This window comes from Pongo abelii, chromosome 2 (genome assembly GCF_028885655.2).
Source record: "Pongo abelii isolate AG06213 chromosome 2, NHGRI_mPonAbe1-v2.0_pri, whole genome shotgun sequence".
NCBI classification, from domain to species: domain Eukaryota; kingdom Metazoa; phylum Chordata; class Mammalia; order Primates; family Hominidae; genus Pongo; species Pongo abelii.
Genome location: NC_085928.1, coordinates 11,315,024 through 11,329,197, shown reverse-complemented (window position 1 = coordinate 11,329,197; position 14,174 = coordinate 11,315,024). Strand labels below are relative to the sequence as shown.

Sequence of the window (14,174 nt, the reverse complement as noted above, 5' to 3'; positions counted from 1 at the left end):
ATCTTCTGGCAGGCTCAGGGCTGCAGCCAGCGCTGGGCTCCGGCTCCCGAGGCGACGACCCAGAATCTTCCCTCCCCTGCCTCCTACTCTGGACAGACTTGGGTTTCCCCCTCCCTCACTGCTGACTGCCCCCTTGTTCCTGGCCCCCAGCACAGTCCCTTGCGGGAGCTGCCTGCCCCTCTGGGTCCCTTTGAAGCTGTGCCTACAAGGCTGACCTCATTTCAATGTCAGGGCAAAACCGGTACATGTAGATGTGCCCGTACAGTTGCAGCTCCTGGGCAAACTCTGGGGCCAGCAGCTCCTGGACATCCGGCGGGAAGTAGCGCAGGGCGTTCCTCAGCGCCAGCTGGGGTAGGAGAGCGGAGAGGCAGTGTGGGTTGGGGCTCCAGATCCGGTGTTCTGAGGCCCCGAGATGGGCCATCCTCCTCCCAAATGAATTTGTCTCTGCTCCACTCAGAAGCCTGTTGCCCACCCAGAGACTGTTCTCACCCCAGGCCCATCTACAGTGTCACCTCCTACAGAAAGCCTTCCCTGATTGCCCCCTCCTGCCCTTTTCATGAAGGCAGACCGATCCCTCTTTCTTCTTGCTTACGGTGAACCATCTCCTGTTCTGGGGATGGCGCTGCTTACCCCAAGGCAGGGACCAGAGAGGGGCCTGCCTGAGGCTTGTGGCTACGGTGTAGAATGCAGAAGCTCCAGAGGGGAAAGTAGACCCCACATGGCCTTAAGTACCCTGTGCAAGTGCAAGCACATACAAGAAAAAGTTGTCAAAAGCAACATATATTTACACACACACATGAACTCTTTTGATCGTGAGCCACAGGAAGCAATTCCTATGGCTACCCGGATACATACACCCATACTCCATGCAACAAGACAACCTTCCCACGTGGGTTCTAATACATCCATCCTCTTCTAGCTCCTTTCATTTCAAGTCAATACTGCTGCACTTCCTAAACTGATTTCGTAGCCTGCTGGTAGGTGGTAGCTGCAGCCTGAGACCACTATCCTCGCTATTCTAAAGGCAGTGCCAGCCTCAGCCTCGGGGCTTGAAGGGACATTTTACTCATGTGCTAGCCAAGGAGGACCTCTTTCGTAATCAGTTGTGTCAAATGCATTAGAAACATTGTTCAGATAATTACATAGCTCAAAAAGTACAACAAAGGTTCTGTGAAAATTAGTGAATTTAAAATCATGTCAGTTGATGGAAATGACTCGGCCATTCTTAAAGGTGAAATGTGTAAGAAGCTCAATCTGTTCTGAAATGAAGCACAAACTTGTGCCCTAAGCAAAGGAGATTCTGGCAATTTTTCCAAATCCGAAATACAGCCCCAAAGCTCTGTCTGCCACATTTTCCCCTTGTATAAAGTTTCCATTTGCTAACCATTGAATTTTTCTTTATTGCTGAAATTCAGTAAGTTAGCCTAGATATGTCTTCATGTTGATTATTCCATATCAAGGGTTTTTTTTTCTTTCCAGGATAAACTGTCTTTTTATCTGCAATTTCATGTTTTTATTTAGTTCATGAAAGTTGTCTTCTATTTTTGCTTAATACTTCATCCTCTGTATCTAGAGTTACCTAATAGGCATGCAATAAACATTCTTTTGTGGGGAAGAAAGGCTCACTCTCACTGGCCTGGATTTAATCCTCCATGCCTTGGACTGGAGGCAGCTCTCAGCATTAAAACAAGATGATAGGGCTCACACAGGTCACATGACCTGCCCAAGGCCCTGCAACAGGACTGTGGGTGGCCTGGAGGGGAAGCCCAGTGCCTCCATCCACCCTGGCAACCTCAGCAGAGGAGGAGTCTCAGGCTGAGCAGTGCCCACTGTTCCCAGGAAGGGCTGTGTGGTGTGATGGGGCCCACAGCTTCCTGATGACCACGGAACAGTGGGCACTGCGGCACTGCATCCAGCTCCCTCCAGAAGGAGCACAGCGCTCTCAGGATTTTTATATGTTTATGCTACGAAAAATACAAGACTAGGCATGGTGGCTAATGCCTGTAATCCCAGCACTTTAGGAGACCAACATAGGAGGATCACTTGAGGCCAGGAGTTCCAGACCAGCCTGGGTAACATAGGGAGACCCCCATCTCTACAAAAATAAAAAATTGCCAGGCATGGTGCATATGCCTGTGGTCCCAGCTACTCGGGAGGCTGAGGTAGGAAGATTGCTTGAGCCCGGGCGTTTGAGGTTACAGTGACCTATGATCACGCTGCAGCACTCCAGCCTGGACAAAACTAGACCCTGTCTCTAAAATGTATACATATATATATATATAATGAACTTTTCAAACATGTAAACATAAACCAGGATAGTCTTGTATGTAACAGTTTTGCAAAAAAATGAGGCTTACAAGACACACTAAGGAAGCAAAGAGCAAGCATGATTCAACATCCGTACACTTGCACTATTTCTTGATCGCAGTCCAGTAAAACCCACTTCGGATTTCTGATCTCTGGAACTGTAGGAGAATAAATATGTGTTGTTTTAAGCCACTACACTTGTGACAATTTATTACAGCAGACATGGGAAGCTAATACAGGCAATAACAGAACCCTGCCTTGGGCACCAGGGCACCTGTGCCAGGCACACGCCTGTCCTGCATGGTGGCCGAGCACCAAAATAAAAGGATGCCAGCCTGCAACGTTGTTCAGCCCACAGAGCAGGATGTGTGTGTGTGTGTGTGTGTGTGTGTGTGTGTGTGTTCAGCCTAGGACTTACTTTCATTCTAACCTGGCAGTCAGCTTGTGCGGCAGTAGCTCACTTTTAAACCTCACCCACCTGAAAGTTTCTGACTGTCACTATTTCTGCCAGAAACCACGGCCACTATCCAAATGGCTTGGCTTCATTTGAGTCACTCCTGTTCCTGCACCCCACTCGTGTAGACTTCTTCAGGGTCCCCGCCAGCTCTAGGCCGAGGCTGCGCTGACAGCCAGGAGCTGCAGCCAGACTTCCTTCTCCACATCTGTGCGCACTGCCTCCTGAGTGCGGACAGCGCTCTGGGTTGCATGGGCTGCAGTGGCTCTGCGAGGCTGCTGTGGCACAGGCCTGCCACATGGCACATGCACATTGCCGCTCTCTGACTGCCCTTTCCCCATCTGTAAAGTGGGCATAATAACAGTACCCACCTCGGAGGACTGCCTTGGAGACTCAATGAATTGAGGTACTTAGAAAAGCCCCTGGCACACCTAAATGTGTGTGAGTGCCCGGCTGTCAAAACTGTCATCTTCCACACTCGTGGGCCTCCATGCTGCCCATTCTTTCTTCCAGCTGGGCCTCTGCCCACCCCACCCCTCTGGGACCTCCATAGAAGCCTTTATACTCTGTGGGGGGCACAGTTAAGCAGCAGGTATGCCTCTATTCAGAAACCTTCATGGGCTCCCTATTACCCATTTGATAAGGCCATGCTGTTCCTGGCATTTAGAGTCCTCCATCAGCCGACTGGGTCTGGTTCTCCAAGCTCAATACCAAGCCCCGGCCTGCACAGAACCTCCTTCACCCTGAGACACCTCAGATAGCTCCGTCTCCACATCTGTGCACACTGCCTCCCCTTGTCTCCAAATGGCCTTTCTTCTTTCCCAGGCTAGGAACCTTGCCTAAGCTGCTATAGCCACCTCTTCCAAGAAGTCCTGTCAAATTTCTCCTGCTGGCTGAAATCTTATGGGATGTTAGTTAGGGCTCCTAGTACAACTCTTACTCATTCTGCAAACATCTGCTGCTGTCACTGGAGACCTGGAAATGAACCCAGTGGAGCTCTGCCCCTCAAGAAGTTCAGGAGGGGAGTACATTGGTAGTGATGGGGACACAGACGCTGGCCATCTTCGGACCTGCTGTTGGATGCCTGGCACAGGCGCTGTGGGTGGGGTGGATTTGGGGAAAAGGTCACCAGGAGAAACTGCGCCTGGGGGTAGATACTGAGGACATTTTTAACAGGGGAACTGCTCCAGTCGTGTGACTGAAGTTTCCCTGTGCACGGTGAGAGCTGTGTCGGGCACATGCTGAGACTGTACTGATTAACTTGGCAAAGAAAGGCCCCACTCCAGTCACAGAGCTCCATTAAAGATGAGCAAAGAATGATGTGCACGTTAATTCATCCAAATAATGAAACACTGTGCAGCCATTCAAAGACAGGGCCCTCTAAATGCACCAAGAAGGAACAATCTGAAAAAACCTAATGTGTAGAGATGCTTCTGCTTGTATTTTTAAGAGGGTTCACAGACATCTTCTGCACTGCACAGACGTACAGAATGTGTTTCTGAAATTCTTGAGTAGTTTTCAGTAAAGAAAAAGTAGGAGGAAAGTCTATATAACCTTGTCACCTACTTTATTTCATTTGGTCTTCTCCAAAACCCCCTGTTGTCATTGTTTTCATCTTCGGCTTACAAATGCCAAAAAATAGGCCACGGTGACTTCAGAAGGTGAACTGGGGAATTTACACTTTTATACTTCGATTTCTTATCTCATAAAATTGTCTTCAAATACGTATGTTAAAGATCAACGAAACACATTTAAATAAAAAATGGAAGTCAAGCCACAGGACTCAGGGAGCCGCCCATAGCCCTCAGACCCGCATCCGCTCCTACTCCGAGGGTGTCCTGACCTTCAAGCAAAGGACATAACCCAGCAAAGCCCAGGTGGCCAATCCTCCACCTGGAGCCACCTTCTCCCAGCACAAGACACCCCGGGAGCTGATCACAGCCACAGGGAGCTGATCACAGCCACAGGGCACCGCAGGGGATGTGTAGGCTGCAGGGCCCTCCCTGAGCTCCGGGGTGAAGGTTGAGGCATTGGCGCCCAGCAGGGAGGTGGCCAAGGGGAAGAAACATTAACAACACCTGGACAACTGGGAGATGGGCCAAGGGGAGCAAAGGGGCAGGACCACCTGCTTGCAATCTGCCCCTGAGTACCCACCACCTACCCGCCCCCGACCAGGACCCACCACTCACCAGCCTCCCCAGCACCTGACACCTACCCTCCCCTGCCCCCCCAGTACCCACCACCTACCCTCTCCCTGTCTCCCAGCACCCACCCCCTACCCCTTCCACTCCCCAGCACCCACCCCCTACCCCTTCCACTCCCCAGAACCCACCCCCTACCCCTTCCACTCCCCAGCACCCATCCCCTACCCCTTCCACTCCCCAGCACCCACCCCCTACCCCTTCCACTCCCCAGCACCCACCCCCTACCCCTTCCACTCCCCAGCACCCACCCCCTACCCCTTCCACTCCCCAGCACCCACCCCCTACCCCTTCCACTCCCCAGCACCCACCACCTACCATCCCCCTCATCTGCCCAGCACCCACCATCTACCCTCCCCCTAACCCCCAGCACCCACCACCTACTCTCCCCCTCATCTGCCCAGCACCCACCACCTACTCTCCCCCTCAACTGCCCAGCACCCACCACCTACCCTCTCCCCAACCCCCAGTGCCCACCATCTACCCTCCCCCAACCCCTAGCACCCAACATTTACCCTCCCCTACCCCCAACACCCACCACCTATCCTCCCTGTCCCCCAGCACCCGACACCTACCCTCTCTGCCCCCCAATGTCCACCACCTACCCTCACTGTCCCCAAGTGCCTGCCATCTACCCTCCTCCTGTCCCCCAGTGCCTACCACCTACCCACCCCCTCATCGCCCCAGCACCCACCACCTATACTCCCAACTCCCAGCACCCACCACCTACTGTCCCCCACCCCCAGTGCCTACCATCTACCCTCCCCCCACCCCCCAGTGCCCACCACCTATCCTCCCCCTACTCCAGCACCCACCACCTACCCTCCCTCCACCCCCCAGTGCTCACCACCTACCCTCCCCCCACCCCAGCACCCACCACCTACCCTCCCTCCACCCCCCAGTGCTCACCACCTACCCTCCCCCCACCCCAGCACTCACCACCTACCCTCCCTCCACCCCCCAGTGCTCACCACCTACCCTCCCCCCACCCCAGCACCCACCACCTACCCTCCCCCCACCCCAGCACTCACCACCTACCCTCACTCCACCCCCCAGTGCCCACCACCTACCCTCCCCCCACTCCACTGCCCACCACCTACCCTCCCCCTCATCACCCCAGCACCCACCACCTACATTCCCCCTCGTCCCCCAGCACCCACCACCTACCCTCCCCCCCACCCCAGCACTCACCACCTACCCTCCCTCCACCCCCCAGTGCTCACCACCTACCCTCCCCCCACCCCAGCACTCACCACCTACCCTCCTGCACCCCCCAGTGCCCACCACCTTCCCTCCCCCCTCCCCAGCACCCACCACCTACCCTCCCCCTCATCACCCCAGCACCCACCACCTACATTCCCCCTCGTCCCCCAGCACCCACCACATACCCTCCCCCCACCCCAGCACCCACCACCTACCCTCCTCCCACCCCCAGTGCCCACCACCTTCCCTCCCCCCACCCCAGCACCCACCACCTTCCCTCCCCCCTCCCCCCAGTGCCCACCACCTACCCTCCCCCTCATCACCCCAGCACCCACCACCTACATTCCCCCTCATCCCCCAGCACCCACCACCTACCCTCCCCCCACCCCAGCACCCACCACCTACCCTCCTCCCATCCCCAGTGCCCACCACCTTCCCTCCCCCCTCCCCCCAGTGCCCACCACCTACCCTACCCTGCTGTCCCCTCCCCCATTTCCTTTTCCCTCCAGCACCCGCTCCACCTGCCCCCAGTGCCCTACTCCAACAAGGACCCCCAGCATCCTCCTAGCCCCCCAACTCCCCTCCACCCCCACACCTACCAACCTGCTTCCCCTTTCCCCCTTCCCTAGCGCCAGCTCTGCCCTGAGTGACCGCTACTGTCCCCACTGTGTCCTGTTAGGCCTCTGTGGGTGGCTCCAGAAAAGTCCGGGGGGCTCCGGTGCAAAGGGCAGCCATCTTTATCTGGGGAGGTAGGATTCCTCTTTTAATCTTTATGCTTGTTTGCAGTTTCCACTTCCCTACTGTTTCTGAAATTCTTGAGTAGTTTCCAGTAAAAAGTAGGAGGAAAGTCTATATAACCGTGTCACCTACTTTATTTCATTACTCTTCTCCACAACCCCCTGGTGTCACCATTTTCATCTCAAGCTTACAAATGACAAAAGGGAGGTTCCTAGACAGGGCACCACTGGCAAGCGTGCACCATCCCTGGCCTGCTTTGCTGTTAGGTGAGGGGATACTGGCCTCAGCCCATCTTTCCCTAGCACCTGCCTGCCGGCTACAGGGTTCAGCCATGCAGCCGCACATTCTCTGGAGATTTGCAGGAGGGACATTTGCAAATGAAAACAAGAGCTGACCTGTGCGCAAGCGTTCTGCGTGTTGGGGCGGACCTGGTGCTGGGTGTGGAACACTTCACACCCACCCAAGGCCTCCTCCCACTGGAGGTGGCCAAAGTGCCACCACTGACCAGCTGCTGACCTTGAGCCTCAGGGTCCTCATCTGTAAACAGGCACGGCGATCCTGCACCCAAGGGCGGCTGCACCCAAGAGACAGAGTCCACCGTACATTGCACCCACACAGGCTGGAGCCCCTGGAGTCCAGGGTGAGCGGCTGAGCAGCTCCCACCGAGAGGGCAGGAAGTGTGGGTGCTCACTATGGACCACCTGGAGGACGCCTAGAGGCCAAGGCCTTGGGAGCACGGGCCCATTGCTTACCTGTTTCTCCGCAGGGCTGAGGCTGGGGGTCCTGACTGGGGCATGGGGCACCCCAGCCTGGCGTCCCCGGTTCTCTGGGAGGGGCCGCAGGGGCAGGCCAGAGCACAGCGCCTGGAGGCTGGACATGTGTGACTGAGATGGAGGCAGAGGCCAGCACTGTGGGGAGGCCAGGAAGACACTGGGCAGATAGGGCCCAGCAGGGCGGGGACCTCCAGCCCCAGGGCCACCTCCTCCAGCCTCTCATTGGGCGCCCGGACTGTGCAGGGAGACATGTGCAGGTCGGAGGGTCACTGGCCTCAGGCAGGGCACTTGCAGCGCTGACCTGGGGAGGACAGTGCTCTGCAGGAGGGCAGGCTTCACAGTGGGGAGGGGGGCTGGGCCCACTTCCCCTTCCAGGAAGGCTGTGCTGTCCGGGACAGCTTTAGTGGGTGGGTGGGGCTCTAATGCTGGGGTGTGCTGTGGCAGCCCTCCGGCACACCACACCAAACATTTGATGTGGGGATCTGCATCTTGATGATGAGGAGATGGGGAGCCATGTGACACTGAACCAGGCACAGAGGCACAGAGTGTAGATCCCCTCCTCCTGCTGCCTTCTGCTGGGGGGTGGGGTGACAGGTGGAGTGGGAGCCCCCAGCAGCAGGTGTGTCCTCCTCAGCTCCCACTGGGGGTCTGGGTGACAGGTGCAGTGGAGGCCCTCAGTGGCAGGTGTGCCCTCCTTGGCTCCCACTGGGGGGCTGGGTGACAGGTGCAGTGGGGGCCCTCAGTCGGCAAGTGTACCCTCTTCAGCTCTCGCTGGGGGGCACATCACTCTACCCCCTCCCAAAGCTCTTTTTGAAGGACCTGCCTGAGGGATGACCCTCATCGCCAAATCTGTTAACAACTCTGCCAGAAAGCACTCTTCATGAGCCCTATACTACGGATGGAGAAACCAAGGCTTGGGTCTCCCTCACACAGCCAAGAAGTGGCCGAAGCTGAATTCCAGCAGTCCGGGGGAAGCGACACACCTGGGTGTACCCGGTGCAGAGCCTGACCGGCCCTGTGGCCTTTGGCCATGTCCTGTCCACACAAGTGGGTGGCTATAGACAGCTCGGCTGCAAGGCGGTGGAGTACCATTAGGCAAGCCCCAGTGCAGGGCCCGCACGTGGAAGCCCAGCTGCCTTCTGAGTGCTTGCTCCTCTGAGAGCATCCTGTGGGTCAGCCCTGAGGAGTTCGTTGCCCCCATTTTAAGGATGAAGAAACAGGTGGAGAGAGGGATGGGACTTGCCCAGGGTTACACAGCCAGTCATTGGGGGGAGCTGAGATTGGAGCCCTGAGGACCCAGAGGTCTGGCTCTAGCACCCTCCCATCCACACTGGCCCTGTTGCAGCAAAGGGAGGGCACCCTTAATGGGGGCGATGTGCGACTGTGACAGAATAAGAAACAGGCTTTGGTCTCTTCCCTGTTCCTGCCACAAAGCTCCTGAGGACCTGGTAGATAGAAACTCTAGGAGAGTCTTTTGTTCTAACATTTGATCTTTGACCCTGGTTCCTGACAGAGAGCTCCTAAATCTGTTGGAATTTCCTGGATGACAGGAGCGGAACCTTTTGTTCTACCGAGGGGACTCTTGGCAGATCCCTGATATCCTCAGGATTGGGGCTGGTTGACAAGGGAACCAACCTGTGATTAGAGGGTTGGAACCTTCAGCAGCCCCCTGACTTTGGGGAGGAGAGAGAAGCTGAAGGCTGAGTTGATCACCAAAGGCCAATGATTTAGTCAGTCGTGTAGGTCATGAAGCCTTCCTAAAAACCCAAAAGGACAGGATTCAGAAGAGCTTCCCAATGGCTGAGCACAGGCAGATTCCTGGAGAGGGGCATGCCTAGAGAAGGCACAGAAGCTCTGTGCATCTTCCCCACACCTCATCCTGGGCATCTTGTCCATCTGGCTGTTCATCTATATTCTTTGTAATGTCCTTTATAAGAAACCAGTACACATCAATAATAAAGGGTTTCTTTGAGTTTTGTGAGGCACAGTAGCAAATTAAATGAACCCTGGAAACCCCAGTTTATAGCCAGACTGTGGTCAGAACCACAGTCCACAGACACAACCTGTGCTTGCAGCATCTGAAGTGGGGGGCGATCTTGTGGGACTGAGCCCTCAACCTGTGGGATCTCATGCCATCCCCAGCAGGTGGTATCAGAGTTGAGCTCACTGGGACACCTAGCTGGAGGAGACACCCAGCTGAAAAGCTGGCTGCTGGAAAAAGCCCACATGTACTTTGGTGACTAGGACGTGTTGTGTTGTGTGAATGAAGAAGAAGGTTTGTTCTCATACTGGGCCTGTGGCATCTCTGCTCCTCACCAGCCAGGGCCACCTGGCACAGAGCATGCAGAAAGGCGCTCAGGCTTAAGCATCCCGCACTCAATCCTTCTTATGACAGGTGCTGTTGCAGGCCCTGGGAACAGAATGCACAAGACAGAAGTTGTGCGGCCTGGACGCCAGCGGCCAGCACCTTTGGCTGTCTTCTCAAGGGTGTCTTCTGGTGATCCTAAGTGTCTTCTTCCCACTCAGAGGGCAGCTGGAAGGGATGGAGAATTAGCAGCCCCTCCCCACCTGCCCAGGGAGCAGCCCCTAAGCACCCAGGTCCCTTGCCCCTCAGGGTGGGGAGATTGCACCTCGGTCAGCTGCTTCCCCTGCCCAGCTCACCATGCACTCCCCAACAGACAGACCCTTAACAAACGGCACCGAGACCTGGTCTCAGGGCCCACTGCACAGGACGCCCCGTGTCTCATGGCTCAAGAGCAGCCAGAAATCTAGCAGGTTTTCTGAAATCTCCTGAGTTTTAAACATCAGCAACCAATTTGTGAAAAGGTGAACGTTGTGCAGAAGTCGTGTGGATGGCGTCCATGTCACATCCCCAGTGGGCTACTGCACTGTGGTTCTGCACGATCTTAGCACTGGGGGAAAGTGGGTAAAGGGGACATGGGATCTTTCTTCCTTACAACTGCACACAAATCTAGTGACCTCAAAATAGTTTAATTAAAAACAAACAAACATTGCCTAACTATTTAAAAGCACGAAGATCTTGGCTGGACGTGGTGGCTCATGCCTGTAATCCCAGCATTTTGGGAGGCTGAGGCGGGAGGACGACCTGAGGTCAGGAGTCCAAGACCAGCCTGGGCAATATGGCGAAACCCCATCTCTACTAAAAAAACAAAATTAGCCAGGCATGGTGGTGGGCGCCTGTAATCCGGCTACTTGAGAGGCTGAGAGGCAGGAGAATCGCTTGAAACCAGGAAGCGGAGGTTGCAGTGAGCTGAGACCGCACCACTTCACTCCAGCCTAGGCGAAAGATCAAAAAAAAAAAAAAAAAAAAAGAGAGAGAGAGAATGAAGATCTCACAGAAGTTAAATATGGCAGACTGCTAGTTTCAAACAACCCTGGCTACATCACTCTTTAGCTGTGTCCTTGGGTAAGTTACTGAGCCTCTCGGTGCCTCAGTTTCCCCATCTGTAAAATGAAAGTCTATTATGTACCTCATAGGATGCATCTGAGGATCACATGAGATAACACGCATGAAGGGCTTAGAATAGTGCCTTGCACAGAATGCGTCACAGACAAGATGAAGTATTATTTTTCTAACGGTTTCCTCCATGAAAAAAAAAGCATCATCTCTCACAGAGACAGCTCTGGCTCCTCTCCTGGTCCCCACCTCCTCCCTGCCTCCCACAGAGCAGCAGAGGTGCCGTCTGTGATTCAGCTGTTCTTCATGGAAGGCTTCCCTCTGTGCTTAGAAAAACCCACCCGTGGGATCTGGACTCCCTGTCTGCCTCTCTGACTTCACCCATTCACTCTCGCCCACTCCAGAACCTCCCTGCTGCTCCTGGGACAGGCGGTGGTTGTTCTAAAACATGCCCGCAAATTCCTGGGCACTGCTGGTGGGTGTGGCCCCACTCCTGAGTCTGGTCCAGCCTCAGGGATTTTTGGGTAACCAACAAAAGACAGCCCCAGGCCAGGTCAGAAAATGGCCACACAGCCAGGCTCTGTGGGAGCAGCACACCGGGCCCAAGGCCGGAGGGTGCCCTGAGGAGGTCTGGAGGCCAGAGGGTGGCCCAAGGAGACCCCCAGGCTGGAGGGTGCCCCCAGGAGGACCCCAGGCCAGAGGGTGCCCCGAGGAGGTCCCCAGGCTGGAGGGTGCCCCAGGAGGCCCCCAGAATGAAGGGTGCCCTGAGGGGATCCTTGGATCGCTGCCCAGCAGAGCTCCCAGACGGATACCACCTGCCAGTGTGAGCCAGTGGGACATGGCCTGGGTGAGCCTCCCAGTGATGCAGTGCCAGCTGCCTTCTGACTGCGGCAGCCTGAGACTCGCATGAGCACTCAGCCAAGCCCATGCCCCAATTCCCAATACACAAAATTGTGAGCAAAATTTAAATGGTTGTCTTAAGCGGCCAAATTTTAGGGCAGTTTGTTACCTAGCAACAGCAACTGGAACATCACCTCAGGGCCTTTGCAATGGTACCTGCTGGCTTCTGCTCCCTGGAGTCACATCTCTGCTCCAATGCCACCTCCCCGAGGCCTGTCCCGGCACCCTCCTTACACTGGACACACTTTCCATCCTGGTACCCGCTGTGTTTTCTTCACAGCAGCATTCACTGCGCTATCTCTCTATCCTGATTTTCCGTGCTTCCCATCTGTAATGGAAATGCTGTGAGGGCAGACACTGCATGGGTCTCACCCTCTCCACCCAGGCCTCAGCATGGAGTGGGTGTTCTGTATCTGTCGAATGAATGAATGAATGCGAGTCCCTGGGAGAGGGCGTCTTCGCAGGGAAGCTCCCGAGGCCCTGGGCGTCTAGCCAGGTATCTGCACCCTCCCACCTCAAGACCCAAAACCATCTCTTCCTCTCTCCAGGGACCCCATTTCCAGGGACATCTCCGGATGAAGGGCTGAGATGTTATTCCCAACTTTGGTCACCAGGTGACAGCACATAAAGGCAAGGCACGCTGAGGATTCCAGGCTGGCAGTGGGGCCAGGGAATGCCGGTCTGGGGAAATTTGGAAGGCACCTTTGGATGCGAGTTAGGTCCGGCAGGGAATGCAGATGACCTGGAATCCCTGGGTCCTGGGCCAGTCTGGGGGTGGGCTGGAGGTTCCCCAAGGCCAGGAAAGTCATAATAAGAAGCTTCTGGCATACTGTGAGTCGGGACTCCCACCCCTCTGTCCTTTGAGAACACCATCACCATTTAAAGCTGTATCTCAAAACCAGCAGAACTATTATTTGCTTAATATTCTTCCTTAAATAGATCTTCCACAATTTAAATAAACGTAATAGGAAGACATTTTTATTTCACCACTGTAACAGAAACCAGTCACTTGCCAGAAACAGGCAGTAACCATAAACAAATTAATTACTAATATCAAGTACTTACCTGGCACTCACTGAGTGCCAGACACTGTTGCAAACATTTCCCGTATCTCATTTAATCTTCACAGCACTGAGGTTTAGGATTATCCCCCTGTACAGGAAAATGGGGCACAGAGAGGTGCAGTTAATTTCCTAATCTCCCACAGCAGTAAGTGGCACCAGGTGGGTTTGGAGACACCAGATTTTTCAAGACCAGTTTAACAACTGGAGCTTAGAGTGTGGAATAATAGACACTCGAGACTTGGAAGGGTAGGAGAGTGAGCGGGGTGGGAGGGATGAGGAATTATTTAATGGGTACAATGGACATTTTTTAGGTGATGGTTACACGGAAAGCCCAGACCTTACCACTGCATATTTCCATGTAAGAAACCTGCACTTGTGTCCCTTACATTTATACAAAAAACTCCAAAAAAAACCTAGAGTTTAATGTAGTACCCTATCCCATGCACTCACACTGCTAAATGTTGTCTCCAACGCACTCATCCGCGCACACAGTGCCAGCCGCACCCTCCGGTTCCCTGCTAGCCTGACTTCTGGGCAGCAAGACCCTGCGGTTAGACGTGGGCTCCCGCCCACAGGGCTAGCTGGATGTGTGTGTCTTTCAAAGGCTGGACTTTACTCTCACCTTGCCCCCTCCACCCCCCAACACACACACACACACACACACACACACACAGACACACACCGCCCCTGGCAAGTCCTCAGTGCTCACGTGGTGCCCAGAGAAGTTGTGGGTGACATGATGAGGCACAACAAGCTCCATTCCCCGGGGGATGTAAGCTGAGACCCTACCTCTCTGTCCGGAGGCTAGTGCCACCTGCATGAGCTAGATTCAGGCAGGACCTGGAGACCCTGGAGGAAAGCAAGGCTGCAGGGTAGCCTTGGGTGGGGGAGGGAGGGACACTCTTAGGCCTCCTACTGAGGGCAGGGGCCCCGGAGAGCCACGGACAGGGCAACACTCTACTAGGCTCCTTAGTTCATCCCAGATCAGCCCTTGGGCCCCTGGCATCTAAGGCAGCAAAAAGGCAAGGGGACACCGCCCGGGGTGGGTCACACCTCCGCAACAATGCCTCTTGGCCTTGGGTGGATAATGGCACCCCTGGGCAAACCCTAGGGGCG

The 14,174-nt window shown here is 55.0% G+C and overlaps 1 protein-coding gene and 1 long non-coding RNA gene across 4 annotated transcripts in view; both read right to left on the bottom strand.

Moving 5' to 3' along the window:
* Window positions 1-7,835, bottom strand: part of UROC1 (urocanate hydratase 1) — a 37,039-nt gene extending 29,204 nt beyond the window's left edge. The window contains exons 1-2 of one of the 2 annotated variants that reach the window (XM_024244866.3): window positions 7,656-7,835; window positions 216-346 (exon numbers count right to left, since the gene is read on the bottom strand). In XM_024244866.3, coding sequence (XP_024100634.3) covers window positions 216-346; window positions 7,656-7,781 — 257 coding nt within the window. In that variant the 5' untranslated portion in view covers window positions 7,782-7,835. The remainder of the gene's footprint in view (window positions 1-215; window positions 347-7,655) is intronic. The other variant, XM_024244865.3, reaches the window with a different exon arrangement.
* A 2,812-nt stretch (window positions 7,836-10,647) lies between these two features.
* On the bottom strand, window positions 10,648-14,073 carry LOC129058440 (uncharacterized). Of its 2 annotated transcripts, none has more exons than XR_008523536.2 (4): window positions 13,768-14,073; window positions 13,060-13,146; window positions 12,151-12,322; window positions 10,648-10,973 (listed from the first exon to the last, which is right to left on the bottom strand). It is a non-coding gene; the product is annotated as an uncharacterized LOC129058440 (long non-coding RNA). The 2 variants fall into 2 exon arrangements; XR_008523537.2 differs by having other exon boundaries at window positions 12,104-12,322; window positions 13,768-14,066.
* Window positions 14,074-14,174: the final 101 nt, after the last annotated feature.